The sequence below is a fragment of the Plecotus auritus genome, assembly GCF_963455305.1.
Source record: "Plecotus auritus genome assembly, chromosome: 3".
Classification (NCBI taxonomy): domain Eukaryota; kingdom Metazoa; phylum Chordata; class Mammalia; order Chiroptera; family Vespertilionidae; genus Plecotus; species Plecotus auritus.
In genome coordinates this window covers 227814757-227837477 of record NC_137772.1, presented here as the reverse complement: position 1 = coordinate 227837477, position 22721 = coordinate 227814757, and the positions used below count along the sequence as shown (strand labels likewise).

The 22721-nt window shown below is 61.4% G+C and overlaps 1 protein-coding gene across 4 annotated transcripts in view; it reads right to left on the bottom strand.

Moving 5' to 3' along the window:
- The window catches only part of PPP6R2 (protein phosphatase 6 regulatory subunit 2), a 59114-nt gene that overhangs the window by 2838 nt on the left and 33555 nt on the right, over nt 1-22721 (bottom strand). For 3 of the 4 annotated variants that reach the window (XM_080659085.1, XM_080659087.1, XM_080659086.1), the window contains 19 exons: nt 19941-20127; nt 15613-15750; nt 14122-14187; nt 12688-12800; nt 12273-12386; nt 11939-12065; nt 10732-10884; nt 6787-6966; nt 6371-6435; nt 4781-4896; nt 3615-3700; nt 3256-3333; nt 2859-2956; nt 2308-2365; nt 2039-2163; nt 1788-1942; nt 1361-1523; nt 1191-1279; nt 618-780 (listed from right to left, as the gene is read on the bottom strand). In XM_080659085.1, the coding sequence (XP_080515211.1) occupies nt 618-780; nt 1191-1279; nt 1361-1523; nt 1788-1942; nt 2039-2163; nt 2308-2365; nt 2859-2956; nt 3256-3333; nt 3615-3700; nt 4781-4896; nt 6371-6435; nt 6787-6966; nt 10732-10884; nt 11939-12065; nt 12273-12386; nt 12688-12800; nt 14122-14187; nt 15613-15750; nt 19941-20127 (2274 nt within the window). Of the gene's footprint in view, nt 1-617; nt 781-1190; nt 1280-1360; nt 1524-1787; nt 1943-2038; nt 2164-2307; nt 2366-2858; nt 2957-3255; nt 3334-3614; nt 3701-4780; nt 4897-6370; nt 6436-6786; nt 6967-10731; nt 10885-11938; nt 12066-12272; nt 12387-12687; nt 12801-14121; nt 14188-15612; nt 15751-19940; nt 20150-22721 lie in introns of all 4 variants that reach the window. The other variant, XM_080659088.1, reaches the window with a different exon arrangement.

Below are 22721 nucleotides of genomic sequence, written 5' to 3'. Positions count from 1 at the left end.
GTGGGAACCGGGGTGGGTGGGAAGGCGCCATCTCACTCAGCACCGCCTGCTGTGACTGCACTTCACACATCACATCGGCTCCAGCAGCGCTGCCCGCGTTCCCCCCGCTGCCCACCACTCCTTCCCTGGTTTCCAGAACAGCTCCTTGTGCTGCCCCCACCCCTCCCAGCCCGGCCTTTCTCCCTGAGGGTAGGGATGGGACATGTGGGGGCTCAGCTTGCACGGAGGTCACCCCCCATCAGAGGTCAGCTGCAAAGCCCTAACATCCCCCCACTGTCTGAGTGCGACAGGCATTTATTTCCAAGGCACCTGGTTTAGGTGGGCACGTGGCTGGGACTTGGCACATACCAGACAGGATAAAAGCTGAACCCCCTTCCCACCTCCCAGGGCCACCCCAGAGCCTGGGTAGTGGCTCAGCAGGGCCTGGCCATTCTCCCCAAGGTGGGCCTATGGGTGGGGCGGCCCCATTCTCAGGTCCCTGGGGTGGGACACTCAGGTCCTCTGCTCACCCCCGTGCATCCCTCCCCACAGAGCCCACCTCTGCGGGGTCACAGGGTCCACCTTCTCCTGGGCAAGCGGAGAGCTGTGGACAGTTGCACCCACCCCATCCTGCACACCTGGGGACCGGCGTAAGCAGTGGGGGGGCCTCCTGGCCGGGACCCATACTGACAGCCTCTGAGGCGACAGCCACCTTTTGCTCGTCCTCATCACTGCCGGAGGCCACCAGAGGGGCGTCCCTGGAGACACACACGTTCCAGGCACACGGGGAGGCGGGGCCAACTGCAAGACAGGGGCAGGGGGCACTGGTGAGGGCAGAGGAGCCCCAAACTCGGGTGGGGGTGCAAAAGCTTCAGCCTCAAACTTGGGACAGAACCTGTCCACACGCTGCCTGCCAAGGGGTGTGTCTGCCCGCAAAGGAACCGTCCTCCCTGTGGCTTCCAAGTCCCACCCCTCCCTGCGTGGCCCTCGACAGCCTGGGGCTTCCCAGCCTGTCCAAAGGGCTCAGGGCCAGACACCCTGGACAGGCCCCCCAGCTGCCACCGAGGTGGCCCAGGGCGTGCGAGGCATGAGCAAGGCTGCCAGGCGTCCCGGTGGCACAGACAGACGCAGGGGCAGCCCCTTCCTCCAAGGGCGGCTCAGAGGCCCTCCACCCCTCCCGCGGCCCTGCCATCGGAGCTCCTCCGACTCACGGCTTCTCTCTGGGCCCTGGCTCAGGCTGCCCTGGGCATCGCCGCGTCCTACGTCCACCGGGGAGCTGCACCTGGGCCCCGACTCAGAGCTGTGAACGAACCGAGGCTGAGGCCGTGCAGGGAGACGCTGCCCGACACGGGCGTGGCCGCCGCCTGCCCTGCCTCCTCACCAGCAGAAGGGCTGGAAGTCGGGGAACTTGGCCCAGCCTTTCTCCTCCGGAGCCGTGGAGCTGGGGGCCCTGGCTGCCCACACGCTGGAGCCCACGTCCATCGCCACGCCCGGGGCGGCGGCCGGCGGGCTCGCCGGCTCTTCAAACACCATCCACGTGGCCCCTGGCGGAGGAGACGAGCTCAGAGTCCTCAGCCCGGGTGCGGCCAGACACACAGCAGTGGCGCCCGCCACCGGGCTGCTGGGCGCGTGGCTGAGGGCCACGGGCTGAGCCCTGGTTGCTGGGGCGCGGGGAGCCTGCAGGACCACACACTCCAGAGCGCAGACAGGTCGGCAGGTGGCAGACCCCTAGGAGCACCCGCCAGGGCACCCAGTCCTCTGTCACCTGGGCCCCTGCCCAGCCTGAAGGCTGCACCCCAAGCACCCACCTTCTGAGCCACCTTCCACACGAGGACCGCCCTTTTGGGCAGAGGCTTGAGGAGCCCCTGCCAGAGCCACATCTCCATTGGCTTCCGCCCCATCCCGGTCTCCACGCGCCAGGCCGTTCTCTGGGCAGCTCTCTGCGGCGGGAGGGCCCCCAAACCTGGGGGGGAGCACAGTCAGCTCAGGGGGACATCACGACCGGGCAGGGGCCTCTGTGTCCCTCAGGGAAGCTGAGGCAGGGCAGGCGGGCACACACCTGGCTCTGCCCAGGCCCCGGGCAGCACAGTGGGTCTCCTTGTCCTCCCAGATGTCATCGTCCTCGTCGTCATCAAAGGGCTGGATGTGGTCCCCACAGCAGGCCTCAAACAGAGCCGCGCTGGGCTGTGGGAGCCACGTGTTCACACGGCCGCACAGGATGGGCGCCCAGCCGGGGAGGGACAGGGTTCCCGGGGAGCAGCCCTCGCCCCCGCTGCCCGCCCACCGCCATGTCCGTCCACCTCCAACAAACACGGAGTGGAGACTCACGCTGTCCTCGTCGGCGTCGATGTGGAAGTTTATCTCTGCGATCCTGTCAAAGGGAGCGCTGCAAGAAGAACGCCGCCGCTCAGCGCGTGGCATCTGGGTGACCCCTCAAGGCCGCAGCGTGGTGGGCGCGTCAGGGGCTGGCCGGAGGCCGAGGGCGTCTGTAGCCCAGAGCAGTGGGGCTGAGAGCACAAGGCCGACTCCGAGGCCAGTCCAGGGGTGTGGTCACCCGGGTGGGGCCCATGCCCTGGGCTCATGGCTTTCTCCCCGGCTCTGAGGGGGCAGCCTGGGGACTCCCACCTGGCTGCTCCGTCTGGTCTGGACGGGGGATGACCTGCCCTCCCTGAGGGCGTCTTCAGGCTGCGAGGGACCCTCTCTGCCCAGCCCCGCCCACACAGCTCACACCTGGCTCAGCTGAGGAAATGGGGCGGCCTCTAGCAGAGCCCACCTCCACCCTTCCGAAAGGGACTGGGGGGGTTGGGGGAGGGGTGCTGGCACAAATCTGGGCTGTGGTGTGCGAGGGAGGGAGGCAGCCAGGCACGTGCTGGGCTCACTTGACGCTGTCGTCCTGGTCTGCAAACTCCTCGTCATTGAAGCCAAACTGGTCCACGAACGTGGCCGTCATCTGCTGGACCTGGTACTCGGAGAAGGCCTGGGGGGCGGGCACAGCCTCAGCCTCGGGCTCCTCCCACTCAGGCCTCACGAGGCGCGTGTGTGTGTGGTCACCCCCAAACAGCCGGTCTGACTTGTGATTCACCCCTGTGTCCCCAAAGGCCCCATCCATGTAAATGGCTTGGGGGGAGGTCCCCTCATCCCAGGGTGAGGGGCAGGGCCAGGCGCAAGGAGCACCGCTCCCCTCGCCATCTCCCTGGGCAGTCTGGAGAGATGCCACGGGACGCCTAGAGGCCTCGGTGCCGCCAGGACTGCGGAGAAGGGCCTGGCCACACGCACCTGCTGCAGGGACAGCTCGTTCGGGAACACGCCCTCCATGTCCTCATCCTCACTCGAGGGGTGCAGGTGGGTGCTTACCTGCAACAGCAGAGGGTGGGCGTGAGCTGGCGCCCGGGGCTGGTGCCTAGCCTGCTCCCGACCTGCAGCCCACACTGGGTCTGGGCACAGGCCTCTTAGACCACCCCGGGCCTCCTGACACGACAGGGATGGGACCGAGCGGCCACAGCAGCTCTGCTCGGGACCTCAGGCCCGCACGTGGATGGCCCAGGCCTGTGGCCAGAGGGTCTGTCGGACCCGGAGCAGGGGCTGCAGCACACGCTCGGCCACAGGCGCACACAGGAGCAGACGAGACTCCTCACCAGGTCCACGGCGTTCCTGCGGTTGGTCTCCGTCAGCGTCTCCTCCACGAAGCTCTCCCAGCGCCCACGGCAATCCGCAGGCAGCCCTGCAAGGGAAGTGCTGCCTGGGCCCGAGAGCCACCGCAGGGCCCCAGGCGGCCTGGGCGGGCACCAGGCCCGACTCGGCGGGTGTCAGAGCCTGAGTTTGCTTGGTGCACAAGGGACCCCAGGGGCCCCTGACAGACACGCCAGCGTCGGCTTCTGTAACAAAGCAGCCGACGGCCCGGCCTCTGCACACCCCTCATGCCCCCACCCGTTTTTGGAGCGGTCGGAGCCTCCGATTCAGGCCCCGGACACGGTGAGGGAAGATCACAGTGAAGAGCTTCCACTTGCCCGTCGCCTCCCCACCTGGACCATCCTGGGGAGCCTTCCCTGGGCCCCCATCCTCATCATGAGACCGAGGGACCAGGAGGCCTGACCCCAGCCCGAGGCCACTGACAGAAAACACCCCCCTTCCTCCGGGACCTCCTGGGCTCACATCTGCCCCGCGACCACAGGCTGCCACGCGGAGACACGCCAGGTCCAGCGAGGCCACGCCTGCAGTCTGACTGACGACCACCTGCAGGGCTGTTTCCCAGCAGCACAACTCAACTGAGTGCCCGTGCACCCTGTGCCCGCTCTGGGCTCACAGCACCTGCATGCCCCCCACCCCAACACACTCCACCGCCTGGCATCTCCCAGTCCACCCACCGGTCTGTCTCCTGCGCCCTGGGCACACCCTGCTCAGCCTGCCTGGCACCCTCCTCCCCAGTAAGGCCACATGGGCCCTTCCCGGCTCAGCTCGTGAAGCCCGGAGCTGCAGACGGTGCCAGGAGGTGCGATGGAAGGGTCAGGGCACAAGCCGCCAGGGGCGTGGCCCTGCCTCTCGATGTAGGAAGCAGCCCAGGGGGCAGGCCGAGGGCAGAGGTGAGGCTTGGCCGGGGAGGGGCTGCCTGGCTCAGAAAACAGCTGGACTGCGTGGCCTGCCCTGAGTGTGACCAGACGTCTGCCCAACAGAACGGGCACCGGGGCCCACACCAGCCGAGGGAAGACGCCTGCGAGGCAAGGCAGCCGACGGTCCTGGTCGCCCGGCAGTGCCCACCTGCTGAGGGGTGGGGGCACGGCAGCCAGACCCGGGCAGGGCTCACCTTGGATAACCTCGCTGACGGGGGTCTGCATGGCACCCCTCTCCAGGTTCCGCACCACCGCGTTGGCGATCCGCGTGAGGTGGCCCATGTTCCCGCGCCTCATGCCACCTGCTGCCCTGAAGGCGAAGGGCGGCATGAGGGCAGCTGCCAGGCCTGGGCCTTGCCCACCGCCCCCGAGTCCCTCCTCTCGGCCTCGCCTGCGTTGGGAGGTGCTGCTCCCACCCCTGTGCAGACCAGAAAACGGGCTCAAAGCTTGCTCTCCCCGTGTACCAGCAGAGACTGCTCAGCCTCCGCAGCCCTGCGGCCCGTCCAGTGCTGCGCCCGCCCCTCACGCAGACCCCGGCTGCCCCGAGGCCCGGGCCCTCCCAGCACGGCCGGGGGCTAATGCCCAGGGAAACGCCCAGTCCAGCAGCAGGAGGCGTGGCAAGCGCTGCCGGAGCGCCGGCTCCAAGCAGACGGACGGGCAGGGCCCGAGGGCCTGTCGCGGGTCTGGATCGGCGGGTCGCCCCTCGCTGAGCTCCAGGTGTGGGAGTGCTCGCCCTGGCTCCTCCACCTCTGCCTCCCACGCTGCCATTACTCCTCCTCCACACCCACGTGAGTGACCCACGGCCCACGCAGAGCACGTCCTGTCCTGGCGTCCCTGACGCTCAGGAGCCTCCGTGAGACGGTCACGCGTCTACAACACAGCCCTCGACGGTGGTGGACAGAGCCTGCTGCCAGCCACACTCTCTCTCCGAAGAGCCTGAGGAGCCCCGAGGAGGACGCGAGGTGAGCCAGTGAGCACCTGAGCTGGGGCCGGGCCGGCAGAGGCAGGCCCAGGAGACAGGGAGGGGCCCTGGCCCCTGAGGAAGCTGGGACGGGTGGAAGCCTGCTGGGCACCTCAGACCCCCAGGGAGAGCTGTGGGTGCGCCCGGACCCCGCACACGTGCACACAAACACGCAACCTGCGAGCACAGGTGTGGGCAGGACCTCCCGGGCACCACGTGCACTGACCGGGGAAGCCGCCAGCCTGTGGTTGCGCTGACATTCGGGTTCAGTAGGAGCAGGAGATGAGGGATAGACCGGGGAGGGAGGCACCCCCCAGGACAGCAGGCAGGGCAGAGGGCAGGGCAGTGGGAGGGCTGCCACACTGGACCCTGCAGGCCATTCTGGGACCCGGGCGGCCAGGAAATTCAGGCAGAAGTGACACCATCTGTTTCCGAAAGAGCCCAGCTGCTCAGAGGCCGCATGGGGCAGGGAGGGAGCAGGAAGTGGCCTGGACACTCTCTTGAGGGTTCAAGGGCTCAGTGGTAGAAGTGGCTGGTGCTGGGATGGGGAAATGGGGGATCTGGGACACACTGTGGGCACAGGACGGGCAAGGGCAGAGTGAAGGGTGAGGGAGGCCCCGGGAGCCAGGCTGGTGAGGAGCCCGAGGGGAAGGAGCTCGGCCCAACCCGGTGACTGCCCGGCTCGTGTCAGCTCAGCCCCGGCCGCCCTGGCAGCCCAGCAGCCGTGTCAAGAGCAGCAGGAGCCCCTTCTGGAAACCAAACCTCCCACGGAGCCCTGGGGCCACTGGCCTGGCACACACCCTGGAGCCCCGGCGGTTCTTACTGTGTGTGGTCATTGGCCTCCCAGGCCTCCAGGATCCTCTGGACCAGGCAGCACTTCTGGAAGAGCTGAGGGGAAAGGCTGATGGGTCAGGGTCCGAGGGGCTGCGTGCTCCCTCCACCCGCCGTGAACCAAGTGGGCTTAGCAGGCAAGCAAGCAGGTGGCCTGGAGGGGAGCACCGTGCGAAGCGCTCCGGGTGAGTAGGGAAGGAGTGAGATGCGTCTCGTCGAGGATCACGCATGTGGACTCAAAGGACCCAAAATCCCGGAATGTTTTCTCACGCCCTTTCTGTGATTTCCTCTCTCGTGGTCAAAGGAGGGCAGCTCACCCCGGTCACGTGAGGATCAGAAGAGAAAACGCAGGGGGCAGGGCCTCGGCGGTGTGGCCGGGCTCAGCACGCAGCGCCTGGCGGGACTCACGTGGGTCACCATCGTGCTCTCGGGGTGGCCGGCAGCAGGCAGCGGGCTCTCCGAGTCCCCACTCTCGGGTCCACTGGCTTCAGCCCTGTCCTCCCGGGGGGCGTGGGAGAGAATCGCAGCCACACACAGTTCCACTTGGAGGTGCAGGAAGTTATTCCAGGTGTACTTGAAAAACAGGTCCTGGGGACAGGCAGGGAGAGGCCGTGGCAGGCGGCAGGTGCGAGGCGGCGCCTGAGAGCCTCCCCTGTGAGAAACCTCTGCAGAGCCCGAGGCCAATCTTTTTGTCTCCAAATTAGAAGCTGAACTCATCTGTAGCCGCTCTCTTTACCCCGTGGGTTTGTAAAGGCTGTGTATTTCTAGTAAGATCCCTGTTAACTACATTCTACACATCCTATTATGTGGGATTCGTATTCTTCCTTTAGGATTGTGTCTTGACCCATGAGTCAGTGGAAGTGTGTTAAATTCACAAACACCCAGAAGGGACGTCACGTGAGGAGGTGCACGTATGGACACGCCCACAGAAACCCGGAGGGGCCCACGCCTGAGCTTTACCAGCTGAAGCCCAGCCTCTTCCAGATGGGGCGGGGTGGGGGAACAAGCACAGCTGCCCCTGAATCTCTGACCCTTACACAGGTGAGGAGGCAACAGCGGGGAGGCGAGGTTCACCTGTCTGCACCCCCATGGCACCTCACACAGAGCAGAGGCCACAGCAGCCTACGTCTCTGCTGCCTACCCAGAGGGAGGGAGGGCGCAGCGGGGCAGGGTGGGGGCGGAGCAGGATGTGCGCAAAAATCCTCAACAAAATACCAGCAAAATTCAGCAGCACGTTAAACAGATACACACTGTGACTGCGTGGGTTTTATTCCCGGATGCAAGGACGATTCAGTATGAAAAACAATTGCGTGGTCAGTGTCTACTGACCAAAGGACGAAAACCGTATAACCACCTCAGCCGATACCGAAAAAGCAATCGACGAAGTTCAGCAATTCTTAAAAATAAAAACACTCGAACTAGGAACAGAAGGAAACCTGCTCGACACGACCAAGGGCCTCATGACGAGCCCGCAGCCAGCGCCCTGCCAAGTGGTGACAGGCTGCAGGCTTCTCCTCTACGGTCAGGAACAGCGCCTGCTGCTGCTTCCGCCACTCCTGCTCAGCACCACACAGAAGTTCTAGCGGAGCAAGGAGGGAAGAAAAAGATATGAGAAGTATCCACATTGGAAAGGAAGAAGTTAAATGATCTCTTTTCACAGATGACACGATCAAATATGCAGAAAACTCCACGTATTTCACATAAACTGTTAGACCTAATAAACAAGTTCCAAATACAAAATCAACACAAAAACCAGCTGCATTTCTAGACACTAATAACCCAAAAAAAGTTTTAAGGAAATAATTCCATTTACAATAGTCTCCAAAAACAGAAAACACTTAGGAATGAATTAAGCCAGGAGGTGAGAGACGTGTACACTGAACTACAGCACTCGGCCGAGGAGAGCGGACACCTGAGTCACTGAGAAGGCACCAGGTCAGGGAGGGAAGACAGCTCTGGACGCTGACACCGTCGCCAAAGTGATCCAGACTCAGTACAGTCTCTTCAAAATGCCACTCAGAGGCTTTTTTTTGTAGAAATAGAAAAACCCATCCTAAGATTCATAGGGAATCACAAGGAATCCCCAAAGGAAAACAATCCTGACCCCCCAAAAAGTTGGGATCACACTTCATTTCACAGCTTACTACCAACGACAGTAATCAGCAGCGTGTAGTCCTGGCGGGAGGACAGACATGGAGACCAAGGCAAGAGAGTTGAGAGTCAAGAAAAACTCACATCTATGGCCAACCGATTCCCAACAGGAAGCCAAGCCGTCCGGTGGGGAAAGGACAGCCTTTTCAACCAGCGGTGCCGGGGAACTGGACATGCACAGGCAGTGGAATGAAGCTGAACCCGCCACAGACCACATTTACACATTAATTCAAAATGCATCGAAGACCTGACAGAGCTAAAATTATAAAACTCTTAGAAGAAAACAAGGGGTCAGTGACATGACAGTGGATTTGGCAATGATTCCTTGGATATGACACCAACAGATAAATTGAACTTCATTAAAATTAAAAACTTGTGTGCGTAAATGGAGTGCAAAGATAACCCACAGAATTGAGAAGAATTCATTAAAAAACCTTAACCCAGGATATATAAAGAATCCTTTAACTCAACAACCGTCAAAGAACCACCTGACTCAGCATGGCCGAGGACTTGGACAGCCGCTCAAGGAAATGCACAGACGGCGAACAAAAGCACCTGGAAAGGTGTCAGCATCACCAGCCGTTAGGGGAATGCAACTCAAAACCACCGCGAGACACCCCTTCCCAACCAGCACGACGGCCGTTTTCACAGAAAACGAAAACCCGTTTGGCGAGGCCGGGACACTGGCACCCTGCTCCACTGCCAGCGGGAAGGAAAGCGGGCAGCCGCTGTGGACAAGCGCTGCTTCCTCGGAGCGCTGGCCACAGGACAACGACGAGACCCCTCAACCCCACTTCTGGGCACATGCTCACCAGAGGGAAAGCTGGACTCACACAGGAATTTGCACATCCATGTTTATAGCAGCTTCATTCACAACAGCCAAAGGGGCTCTAGCCGGAGTGGCTCAGTGGATAGAGCGCTGATCTGGGGACTGAAGGGTCCCGGGTTAGATTCCGGTCACAGGCACAGGCCTGGGTTGCGGGCTTGATCCCCAGGAGGAGTTGTGCAGGAGGCAGCCGATCCATGATTCTCTCTTATCACTGATGTTTTTATCTCTCTTCCTCTCCCTTCCTCTCTCTAAAGTCAATAAAAATAAATAAAACAGCCGAAGGGGAAAGCAACCCACACAGCCATCACCTAAGGAATGGACAAAGTGTGTCTACAATGGAAGGCAATTCAGCCATAAAAAGGAAGGACGTCCTAACACCGGCCACAGAGGGATGAATGGACCTTGAAGACAAGGTGCTCAGTGAAAAAAGCAAGACACACAAGGCCAACCACGGGGTGATGCCACTCAGGAGGCCCCACAGGAGCCAACCTCGGGCAAATCGTAGGGTGGGGGATAGAGGGCTGTGGGAGGGCGCGGGGACCGACTGCTCAGTGGTCAGTGTTTCTGTTTGAAGATAAACAAGTTCTGCAAATAGACAGTCTGTGTGTGGGGGGGGTTTATATAAACTGTGAACGTACTTAATGCTCCTGAACTAACTGGAACCCATTAAGCTGGTAAATTTCATGTTACGTGTTTTTTTGCCACAGTAAAAATGAGAAGAGGGTCGGAAAGAGAAAACCATGTTTCGGAGAGGAAAAGGAAGTCCTTCATAACCCACTGGGGTTTCCAAGTCTGGAAGAACCTGGACAGCCAGGACTCCAGGCCCAGCTCCACGGCCGGCTCCTTCTGGGAGCAGAGGCCCAAGGGCACGGCCCACGAGAAGCCTGGGGATGCATCTGCCTGTGGTGCCCCTCCCCTCAGCACCCCCTGCCTGGCGGGCCCTCTCCTCAGACACCCAGGCGTCCCCCAGGCACTGAACGGAGGCACCCCCACTGGCCCTGACAGGAAGTGCTGGGGTGCCCTGTGGAGAGCGAGCAGCTGCTCCTCTGGGGTGCTCTGTGCTGAAGGCCTAAAACCAAAGTCCTCCATGGGGCAGAGGTCTGGAAGGGCGTGACCTCATTACCCCACCTCAGACAGACAGACACCCGCCTCTGCTCGCAGGACAATCTCCGTGAGCTGCACCGAGGCCGGGCTGTCCCACCTTCACTCAGGCTGTGGTCAGCCTGGGCCTGTCTCAGGACCAAACCGGAGCTTCCCGGGGGCAGGCCCACCCCAGGGCTGAGGTCCAGATGCCTGCCTGCCGGGCCTGCCCTGGGCACCTGCCTAGCCTGCCCACCGCCGCGTGGGGGAGGGGAGGAGGAGCGGCGGCTCACCAGCAGCAAGCCCATGGTGTTGAGCCGGCAGAGCTCCTGGTTGATGCTGGGCGTGTTGGTGTGCAGCAGGGCAGCCACGAGGCGGGCGCCGTGCAGGCGGGCGTTCCCGAGGGGCTCCTCCAGCACGCCGATGGTGGTCAGGACCGCGGCTTTCTGCAAACAGAGCGCCACTCACTGACCCTGCAGCCCAGCGTGACCACTGCTCAAGGGCCCGCTGGGGTCCACACTGCGGCCCAGCTCGGGAGGGGGGGAGAGGGCCTTCCTCCAGGCAGCACTGCCTGGGAGAGGGAAGACAGCATCAGGGTGAGTGCGGGGTCTGCACCCAGAGGCTCACCCAGCCACAGGGGTGAGCGCCCTGGAGTGTGAGACCCGTGTGCGAGGCAGGACCAGCGCTCTCAGGGCCACCTGGAAACTCTTAGGAGACTGCACGCGAGTCTTCTCTGATCCGCACGTGCAGCATCACATAGCCACCTTTCTGTTAACAGAATGTTCCAGAACCTCTACCTCTGTGAAGCTTACTTTCTGGTGGGGGAGGCAGCCTGGGGGGCAGTGAGAGAGCGAGTCTCCTCAGCGTGACCCCAGCAGCCCCTAGAGCTGCTGAGCTGAGCAAGGGGCCTCCTCTGGGACCCCTGGCCCTTGGCTGGGTGCCCTAACTCAGAGGCCAGGCGGACGGTGAACGTGGGCTCTCAGACGCCCTAACTCAGAGGCCAGGCGGACGGTGAACGTGGGCTCTCAGACGCCCTAACTCAGAGGCCAGGCGGACGGTGAACGTGGGCTCTCAGACGCCCTAACTCAGAGGCCAGGCGGACGGTGAACGTGGGCTCTCAGACGCCCTAACTCAGAGGCCAGGCGGACGGTGAACGTGGGCTCTCAGACGCCCTAACTCAGAGGCCAGGCGGACGGTGAACGTGGGCTCTCAGATGCCCTAACTCAGAGGCCAGGCGGACGGTGAACGTGGGCTCTCAGATGCCCTAACTCAGAGGCCAGGCGGACGGTGAACGTGGGCTCTCAGACGCCCCCTATTTCAGAATGCAGGTCATCGGGGGCTGCAAAATGCCCACCCCCAGTCCCCGTGCAAACGGACATGCAGCAGGGGGTCTGGAACAGGAACTGGCATTGGCCTGTTCTCGTCGGGTCAGGGAACAGCAGCAGAGTGTGTCCAGCGTCCGCATCACCGCGGGGCACTCTGCTGTCTGAGGTCCTGTACCTTTGGCGGGTGGAGCAGGAGCTGGTGGAAGTCCTTCAGCCTCGGCTCAATGCCGTGCAAGACGCTGCCGCTGATGGGGCACAGCCTCTCCAGTCCCTGAGAAAAGGCGTCCACCAGGCCCTCTGTCCTGTGGATGAGGAAGCAGATGGAGACGGGGACAGCCCAGGCCTCCCCGGCATCTCCCTCCCCTGCCCAACGTCCCGCTCATCTCAGGAGGTTTGGTGACTCACAGAGAGGAGGGGCCTGAGGCCCCGAAAGAACTTTCACACTCGAGCCGCCTGCCATGGAGGGTGGCGCCCAGTGGCGGGCGATGCCTTCCCCGCGAGGCACTCACCCAGCCCGCCTGGCTTCCAGCAAGGTCAGCAGCACCTGCGTCCCGCTGACGAGGCAGCTCTCCGTCTGGTCCCCGTCAAACATGTTCCTCAGAAGCTGCTCCACGCAGTCCTGCCTGTCACACACGGTCACTGCCTGGAGCAGAGCAGACGGAGCACGCCTCCCTCCCCTGCCTCCCCGTGGAGGTGCGCCCCTGCGGCCTGCACTCGGGAACCTGCCTAGAGACCTCCCCGGGGGAAACAGGCCCCTCAACTGAGCTCTGGGTCCGGGTGAGCATTCACAGCCGGCTCCTCAGGGACCCAACCAGAGGGAGTGGCTGTGTCTGCGTTTACAAGGCAGGCTTGGAGACGCCCTCTCAACTCAGAGATGCCACCCCACCAGCGCCCGCCAGCACCCCACCAGCCCGCAGCACTCACGACTCCAGCACTGCGAGGAGGGGGTCCGGCTCCAGGGCCTCGGGCAGCTGGCTGCCCTGCTCCCTGCCCAGCCGGACGATGTCACAGAGCGTCTGGGAAGCGTTGGACTGCCTCTGCAAAGACAGGGACACGGCGCTCCATCAGGGCCAGGGGACGCGTCAGCACCCGCCGGCGGACAGAGCCCGCTGCTGGTCTGGAAGCTGGGGACACTCTCTAAACCAGGTCATTCCCGAGGTGTCTGCTCTGCTTCCCACTGTCAGGGCGCACGAGACTGTCCGAGTTCCGGGCTCTCAACGCTCCACTGGCTCGCAGGACGCCTGCCCCTCGGACCGCAGGGAGCTACCTGCTGGGGACCACCTCCCCGATCCTGTCTTTCACCCGAACAAGGAGCTCTGGTACTCAGAGGAGTCCCGTGAAAACAGACACAAAGGACGCGACTTTTGAGGGGAACGTGACCCCGGGGAAGTGTAGAACTGACCCAGGGCACGTGCGGGTCACAGGGGTTTCCTCGGGGCAGTGGACACGGTTAGACATGCAGCCTGGCCCCTTGTCGGGGCATCAGGACACGCGGCTGAAGGACGGGCTCGCACCAGCATCTTGGGGAGAAACGGGAGCAGCCAGGTTGGCCCTGTGGCCTCGCACCTGCCTGTGGCCCGAGGACAGGCCCGTCAGCCCCAACGCTCACGCTCAGGGGGCATCGGCGCAAACACCCCGCGGGGGGGTGACGGGACAGACACCATTGGCACCCCCATGCTTCTCCCTGGTAGGGGAACTTCCGGCCAGAGCTCTCCCCTCCAACCCGGCCTTGAGCACGGCCAGAACCAGACACTCCCCTGCAGGGAGCAGAGCACAGCAGAGCCTCGCGCTCGGAGGAGAGTCAGCAGGAGCCTCTCCCGCCCGCTCTCCCCGAGGGAAGCCGAGCCACACTGCGGGCTGCCTGTGGAGAGGCCCCAGGGCCTGGGGCTGAGGCTGGCCAGTCGCCCTCAAGGACCTGAGTCCTGCAGACAGTCCAGTGACCGAGGCACCAGTGGCCCTGGGAGCAAACCCTCCTTCCCCAGTTGAGCCCTGAGTAACCCTGGGCAGAGAACCTGCCAGGCTGTGTCCACATCACTGACCCACAGAAACGGAGACAAAAAATACTTGTTGTTATGAGCAAATGAGTTTTGGGGCAATCTGCTGCTCAGGCATAGGAAACGAACACAGTTCTGTGTGAGCGGCTCTTATAACGCGTGCGCGTTACTCGTTAGTAACCAAGTTTCCGAGTCAGCGCTCGGCAGGACGACGAGGGGTGCCATGGTCCTCCTGTGGGGAAGGCCGCCTTGCCCCTCGGACGCAGCGGCCGGCGCGGCCCCAGGCCCAGGGAGGGGCTCCTGGCGAGGCAGGCTCTGAAGCGTGTACGTGTGTACGTGTACGTGTACGTGTACGTGTACTCACATCTTCATCCTCCCTGGGGTGGATCAACTCCACGAGTCTCTGGATGATCCTCTCTTCATTGAGCCACTGGAAGGGAAAGGAGGCTGTGACGGCTCTGCTCCCGTCTAACCACACGGAAACGTCCTTCCGTGCGTGGAGCGCCGCGCACAACCTACACACGCACCAATGTGGTGTGCATATGCCAGCGTATGCGGACACAGGCTCTTTGCCCAACACGTGCCTCCAGGCCCAGAGAACAGGCAGTGACCTAACTCTGGAGCGACCTGACGCTCATGGGGAGGAAGCAGCGACTGTGTCCTAACGGGGTGGATTCAAGGACATGCCAGCTCTGCCTGAGGAGCCCACCCGAGCACCAGCCCTCCCAGTGCTGGCCCAGCACAGCTGCTGCTTTTTTTTAATCCTCATCCAAGGATATATCTTTATTTTTATTTTTTAGAGAGAAACATCGATCGATTACCTCCCGTACGTGCCCCGAGTGAGGATCGAACCCCCACCTGGGTAGGAGCCTGACCCGGGATGGAACCCGTGACCCTTGGGTGTGCAGGGAGACGCGCCGCCAGGGCTCAGCCTCTGCTCTGCAGCACCGGGGCCTTTCCAAGGCCAGGAGCCCGGTGAGGCCGCACGAGCCCCGCCAGGCCTGACGTGCTGGGCACTGGGGGGCTCAAGGGCAAGGTGGCTGGGCAGCCTGGGTCCCGCCCAGCTCCCCAGCACCTCCTCACCCAGACGGATGGTCTGCGCCCAGGACTGCACAGGGAGCCTTCCCTCCAGCTCGGAAGAACAGCAGACGTGATGCTGCGCCCGCTGCGGGCGTGGGCTGTGACGGGTCTTAGTGGGAGGCCCACCGAGGGCCGGACTGTTAGCCTAGGACGGAGCCCTGCCACCTCGATGAGCACTGCCACCCGACTCCCGGGGCTGGGAAATGGGCAAGGAGGACCAATGGTTTATCCTACTTTACACTGCACGACAGCCACCCCCACCAAGCACCAGGGACAGGCTGCCAGCCCTGATCCCCTGCCTCTCTGGGTGAGAAGCCCTCTTCTCCCCGCCTTTCTGGGAAAGCCCTCAGGGAGCCTCGGCCGTAAGCACCATCAGGACAGACCCGGGCAGGCACTGCAGGACAAGCAACAGGCCGTGGTCTCTGCCCTTCTCGAGTCTGCAGGGCACAGAGCCGCGGAGCTCCTGCCTGAGGCGGTGGGGCGGGGCGGTGAGGAAACTTGGAGAGGTGGGGGGAGAAGGAACGTTCTGCTCTTGCTTCTGAATGGACTGAGAAAGGACAATGGAAAAGGTGCAGAGTCCAGACCAGCCCTGACCAGAGCCTGATGGCCCCAGGGAGGCACCGTGTGGCATGGGAAGCGGGGAGTGCCCAGCCCGCCAGTGCTGAGACCCTTCACTCGGGTCCAGCCTGCTGTGCAGGCCGTGACCACCACAGAGAATCTGCACACACACCAGAGAGGGACAGGCTCTGAGAGCAGGGCTCACACACTCACTCACCTGCAGGACTTCCTGCCGGAGCCCAGCAGGCTCCACGCAGCTGACCAGGCGAAGCAGCAGGTCCATGAGGGCCGAGGTGCCGATGTGCTTCAGGACCAGGCTGATGAATGTGTCCTTCCTCTTCAGGAACACAATCACCTGAAGCCAAACACCCTGGTAAGCAGGGGGGCCAGCCCCACACCGGGAGATGCCCCGGAGGGAGATCACTCCTGAGAAAGGTGACTTTTCCATCCTGCCGAGCAGAAACAACCTACAAAGCTGTCTGTAAGAAAGCCTCCGCAAGGACAGCAGAGACCTGAACACAGGAAGTCCTACAGGCGGGGGAGGGGGCGAGGACCCAGGACCACAGGTGTGCTTGCAGGTGAGCCTCCATGGAAACATGACACCAATGCCCGAGCGAGACCACACAGCAGCCTGTGCGCAGCAGCCACTCGGGACCGGACCCGCTGGCTCAAGTTTCTTCAATAGAATGAGCAATGTGGACGGAGCTGAGAGGAGATGATGGTCCCTGCTGACAGCCCCTGCCGGGACGCCAACCTGGAGAGCAGAGTCACCACAGGCCCGTGAGGGGTGGAAGGGAGCCAGGACCGAGGCTTTAGGAAGGAAGGGGCAGGGATGTGCGGCTGGCTGGTGACCACGTCAATGCGATAAGAACAGCCAAGTATGAAACATGAAGCCACGGGGGGGGGGGGAGGGGGGCCAGGGGCGGGGCCTAGCAGCCAGCACCTGGGTGGGCTGCTCAGAGGTGGCTGCAGGTGAGCGAGCAGGTGAAGGAGGCAGTCTGGGCAGAGTCCCTCTGGGCTGCGTGTCTGCATGATCAGCTCAGCTCAGCCAGGGATGAAGTGCCTGCCTATGCAGGTCACTGTGCTGGGCCAACCCAGGGCTCCCCTGGGAACAATGGGACACAGGGAAGCAGCCCCCGCGGGAGAGGTCAGCCACACTCTGAGCTGGAGAAGGGGAGGAGGAGGACGGAGGAGGAAGCGGGAGGGGGCACAGGACAACGAGGAGGAAAAGAGGGGGAGGAGGCTCTTTGAAATGAATGATTAAGCTCCTAGAGAAAGGCTATTGGGAATGCAACGAGGGACATCACTACAGAAATCAGGCTAAATCAGTGGTTGGCAAACTGTGCCTCGTGAGCCGCGGTTTGCCGCTCTGTTGACTAATGAGTTTGTCGACCACTGGGATAGGGGCTTAATCACAAGGAACAACAACAGCCTGGTCAGTGTCAGCAAACTCATTAGTCAACAGAGCAGCAAACCGCGGCTCTCGAGCCGCATGTGACTTGCGAGCCGCAGTTAGCCGACCACGGGCCTAGATAAACAGACTGTGGTGTGCCTAGCCCTAGGCCATAGCACACTACTGGGCAATAAGGAGGAGTACCCGATGCACCACCGAAACACACCACCTGGAGGACGCTGCGGGGAATCACGCTGAAAAAGAAAAGCTAATTCCCAAAGGCTGTGCATTACACGATGGAAATGAACATTGGGAAATCACACCGTTTTAGAAACAGAACTGATTAGAGGTGGCCAGGGGCTGGGGATGAGTGACGGGGTCCGGGCAGGAGAAAGGTGGGAGCAGTTAAAAGGGCCACACCAAGGACCCTCGTGGTTTTGGAACTGCTCAGTACTTGACTGTGATGGTGGAGACACAACCTACACAGGGAATAAAATGCACAGAACTTTTTTTTTAATCCTCACCCTGGATATGTTTTTATTGATTTTGGAAGAGAGAGAGAGGGAGAGGGAGAGGGGGAGGGGGAGGGGGAGGGGGAGGGGAGGGGGAGGGAGGGGGAGGGGAGGGGGAGGGGAGGGGGAGGGAGAGGAGAGGGGGAGGGAGAGAGAGGGAAACATCAATGTGAGAGAGAAACATCGCTCAATTGCCTCCCGTACGCACCCTGACTGGGGATGAAACCATCCAATTAAAAACTGAGCAGGGGACCTGAACAGACACTTCCCCCAAGACGACATACAAATGGCCAACAGATGTATGGGAAGATGCTCAGCTTCACTAGCTATGAGGGAAATGCAAATGAGCCTGACAATGAGACACAGCTGACAGAATGGCTTTTACCAACAGGACAAGTCATGACAAGTGTTGGCGAGGTTGTGAAGAAAATGGAACTCTTGCTGGTGGGAATGTAAATTGGTGCAGCCACTATGGAGGTTCCTAAATAAAATTAGTAATAGTTACCACCCTGGCTGGTGTTGCTCAATGGTTAGAGTGTCAGTCCTCGCACCAAAGGGTTGTGGGTTTGATTCCCAGTCAAGGGCACATACCTGGGTTGCAGGTTCGCTCCCAGCCCCAAGTCAGGGCATGTGCGGGAGGTGGTGTCTCTCTCACATTGATTTTTTTTTTTTCCTCTCTCCTTCCCTCCCTCCCTCTCTGAAAAGCAATGGAAAAAATATCCTCAAGTGAGGATTTAAAAAAATAATAAAACAAAAAAAAGAGTAGAGTTACCATATGGCCCAGCAATCCCTCTTCTGGGATCCACCTGAGAAACTCGAAAACATTCCTTCACAAAGAGCTGTGCAGCCCTGTGTTCATTACGGCGTTGTTCACTGAGCTCAAGACAGGGAGACGGAGTGCCCCCGACAGAGGCCGGGCGAAGAAGGTGTGGCACCTCACCCGGGAGTGCCCCCGACAGAGGCCTGGGCGAAGAAGGTGTGGCACCTCACCCGGGAGTGCCCCCGACAGAGGCCTGGGCGAAGAAGGTGTGGCACCTCACCCGGGAGTATTACTCAGCCGTAAGAAAACATGAAATACTACCATTTGCAACAACACGGATGGACCTTCAGAATATCATGCTAAGCAAAGTAAGTCAGTCAGTAAAAGCTAAGAACCACATGATTTCTCTCATTATGTGGGATGCAAAGCAAACTCATAAACACAGACAACAGCATGGTGGTCATCAGGGGGAAGGGGGCAGGGTAAAAGGGCAAAGTGATCGACGACGATCTGAGTTGGGCGGTGGGCACATACTGTGAAAAAATTTTAAATTGCAAATCAACAGTGGTTACCCCTGGAGTGTCACATGAACTGTTTTCTGTATTTCTGTCTTATTTGAATTTCATGTAACTGCGTTACCTTTGTCAGTAAACGAGTATTTTTTACGAGTGCAGTCCACATTACTGGTAAGGGAAGAAGACGGAGGTGTTGTAAGCAGCAGGAAAACCCAGACAGTGTCTGGGAGCAGAGCGCGGTTTGGGGAACACACGTGTGCAGGCACCGGTCTGGAAGGCGGGCAGGACGTCGGTGAACCCAGGCCTGCCCTCCATTCCAGCGCCAGCCCCCCGGCAGCACTGCTACTCCTGGGACCGAGACTCACTGCTGCACCAGAGGCACCAGCACCGCCGAGTCTCCCTGCTCTGCCCGTTTCCAAAAAGTACCTGAGGTGAGGCAGTCCTCTGAGGTCCCCTGCAAACCTCAGATTGACAACCCCATGACGGGGACAGTCCACCGAAGACCCAGCGTGCACAGGGTCTCCTCCCACCCACCACGCTCTGCCGGGGCTGCACCTCTCAGAGCTCCAGGCAGGCGCAGAACATGGGGCTGTTCCCCGCCTAGTACGTGATGACACCAAGCCATCACGGTTAACAGTTGTGGGGTGTGATCGTGGGATCTGCTCAGCAAAGCCTGTCCCTCCTGTAGCTGTATTGAAAACGTCCTTATACTTGAGAGACGTAAGAATCTGAGGGATGAAACGCTCTCTGGGAACTGTTCAGAAACGGGCCCGGGGGTCTGGGCGGGCCCGGGGGGGAAAGCGCTCTGCAGCTGTCCGCAGGTCGTGGCTCTCGTCTGCTCGTCTGTGGCGTGGGAGGCACTGAGCAGGTGTCCGCTGGGTGTGAGACCAGCAGCACCGACTCCAGGAAGACACGCTCAGCTGGTGAAAAGGAGCCACTCACTATTTCACAGAAGCTGACTACTGAAGTTTTTTAATTTGCTTTAAAACAGGAAGTGCCCTAGACATCGCCACTGGCCACCCAACAGATGGAGCAACGTGCCTTCAAGGGCGGACAGCTACGATCCTGCCAGGACTCGGTAGGTCCCGGCCTCACGCCTGTGACTGGGGCCCTGTGGCTACCAGGCGTGGTGGGAAGCACTGCGACTCCAGAGCCGGCAGCAGAAATACCTCTTGGGAAGCCACCTTCTTACTCCAACTCCAACTCACAGATCAGCCGCCCACACTGCTCCGCTGAGCCCCACGACACAGCCAGGACACCATTCCCCGCCTGCTGACGCGGTCGCGCCGCGATGGCTGGCGACGAGCTGTGTGGGCGTCCGCCAGGCCAACCTCCCCGACCACACGGGCACGGCAGGCTTTTTACCTGTTCCGTCTTTCTGGCAATGAGACTGCCAATGGTCTTGCTGAAAAAACTGGCGAGCAGAGGATTGAGAGGCGGCTCGTGGTCCAGGAAGTCGTAGAGGAGGTTCAGCAGGGTCTCGTCCCCACCCAGCCTGTCGTTGATCTGCGGCACGTCGCAGGTCAGCAGCTCGCAGGCCGTGTTCGGGTACCTAAAGGGCACAACGCCAGCAGCTGGAGGTGAAATTAGACTTCTCCAGCTCTCGGGAAACAGCGTAAATAATCCGCCCCTTAGGGTGCAGGCCCACGGGCAAGAGGGAACACTGACAAACCTCGGAGCAGAACGACAACGCGCGAGGCCTCAGAGGAGCCGGCACTCGGCGGATGACTGCAAGGTCACATCTGCCACCACCACCTGCTGGACCTCGGGCCCTGCTCTCTGCAGGCTCTGCTCGCGAGCTCACCAGCAGGTCTCTCACCTGCTGTCACCATCACAGCCACGGAGGCATGCTGTCCTCCCTCCCTGTCCCTGCCCTCCTGTCCCTGCGCATCCACAAGCAGGGTCCCGTCTGTCCCTGGACTAAGCTTACAGCGCAGTCCTGGTTGGAGGTGTTACAGGCAAAGCACAGTATCACCAGGAACACCACCGGTACACATCAACGACCAGGCACGCAATAATCCTCACCTCGTTCCAAGTAATCCCAGGACATCGCCGAGCGCCCTGCCTTCCTGTGGGAAACGCCTGGGCTCACTGCCGCCCCCTGGGCCAGGCACGCCTACCCAACACCTGCGCATCCAGGTCAGAGCCTGTGACCGCGGTGCCAGTAACAACGCCCTGTGCCTTAACTGGGGAATGCGGGTGAAGATGCCAGGCCCAGAGGAGGCAGGGACCCGGTGGGGGCATCCTGTGGGCTGACGGCATCCGCCTGGCAGGCACCACGTGGGACACATGACCTGATCTCTGTGCCGGGGCTTCCTCACCTGCGCACGAGGTGAGTGGCCACCTCCCCACAAGGCTGCGCATAAAGCCAAGCAGCGTCAAGTCAGCCACTGCGACCCCCTACTCCTGGCAGCCCCCCGCACAGCCCCCAGCCTAGCCCCCAGCCCAGGCCCCAGCCCCGCCCCCCACACAGCCCCCAGCATAGTCCTTAGCACAGCCACCTGCAAGGCCCCAGCCTAGACCCCGGCACAGGCCCCAGCACAGGCCCCAGCATAGTCCTCAGCACAGTCCCCCACACGGCCGCTAGCATAGCCCCCAGCACAGGCCCCAGCCCAGCCCCCCACACAGCCCCCAGCATAGTCCTCAGCACAGCCCCCTGCACGGCCCCAACCCAGCCCCCCCACACAGCCCCCAGCACAGGTCCCAGCCCAGGTGGCCCTGGATCAGTGAGAGGGGCCTGGGTTTGAGGCTCTTGAGGAAACAGTTGGTAGAGACCCCAATCTGGCTGTGGAGCCGTGTTCCTCGTCGGCGCAGAGACAGCGTCTCCTAGACTCAGAAACAGTGCCGGGTGCGCAGCGGGCATGAGGGACCTGCGGATCAGCAGGCAGCCCAGCAGTGGGCAGTTCACAAGCAGGCCCCGGCTTGAGAGGGGGCTCAGACAGAGGTGTGGTCAGTCCCAGGGAGGGGTGGCCAGCAACCACCTCGGGGACTGTGACCGGGATCAGAGGAGGTGGCTCAGCACAGGCATGAGCTGTGACAACCAGCGAGGCAGAGCGCGCACGGCTGCTAGGAGAGGGGCCAGAGCGCGTGCTCAAGCGCAGGGCAGGGGGCCGGGTCAGCAGCCCTGGCCCCGAGTGAAGTCCACGTCATGCCGGCAGAGAGGTCCACCGGCCTCCGAACAAGGAGACGCACCAAGTGCGGACAGAACGGCGCCCAGCAAGGGACATCTCCCCCAGGAAGCTCTCCAGAGCCGACAGGAAGGCCCCGGTCCCCCTGCACACAGGCCACCACGCACACATGGGGCAGGCTGAGCTACAATACCCGACCTGCTCACGGACGGTGAGGGGCAGGAGCTGCGATTTTTAGCAGTACTTTATTTTTATTTTTAATTATATTTTTAGTGATTTCAGAGAGGAAGGGAGAGGGAGAGAGAGACAGAAACATCAATGAGGAGGATCACAGACCGGCTGCCTCCTGCACACCCCACACTGGGGATCGAACCCGCAACCCAGGCTTGTGCCCTGACCAGGAATCGAACCGTAAACTCCTGGTTCACTGGTCGACGCTCAACCACTGAGCACGTCGGCTGGGCTTTATCAGTATTTTACATGATTCTTCAAGAAAAGAACTGCGGCCCTAACCGGTTTGGCTCAGCGGGTAGAGCGTCGGCCTGCGGACTGAAGGGTCCCAGGTTCGATTCCAGTCAGGGGCATGTACCTTGGTTGCAGGCACATCCCCAGTGGGAGGTGTGCAGGAGGCAGCTGATCGATGTTTCTCTCTCATCGATGTTTCTAACTCTCTATCTCTCTCCTTTCCTCTCTGTAAAAAAATCAATAAAATATATTTTAAAAAAAAGAAAACTGCGCTGGTAGTTTATAAAATGTGAGCCTCAGCCAGTCACAGAGGTGTGGCAGCCAGGCTGCGGGGCAGGGAGGAGGGGACTCTCCGAGCAGTGACACTTCCAGCCCCTCCCTGCTGCCGCCCCCAGGACCCAGAGGTTCTTCCCAGGAAAACGTGGTCCAGAGCAGCCCCTGACTCAAGGCCGCCAGGCACAGCTGAGGGAGATGGGACGCTGTCCACAAACAGGGCCTGGTACAAAAAACACGGGTCCCAGCCCTCTTCCTGACTCAGAGCATGACAGGTCGA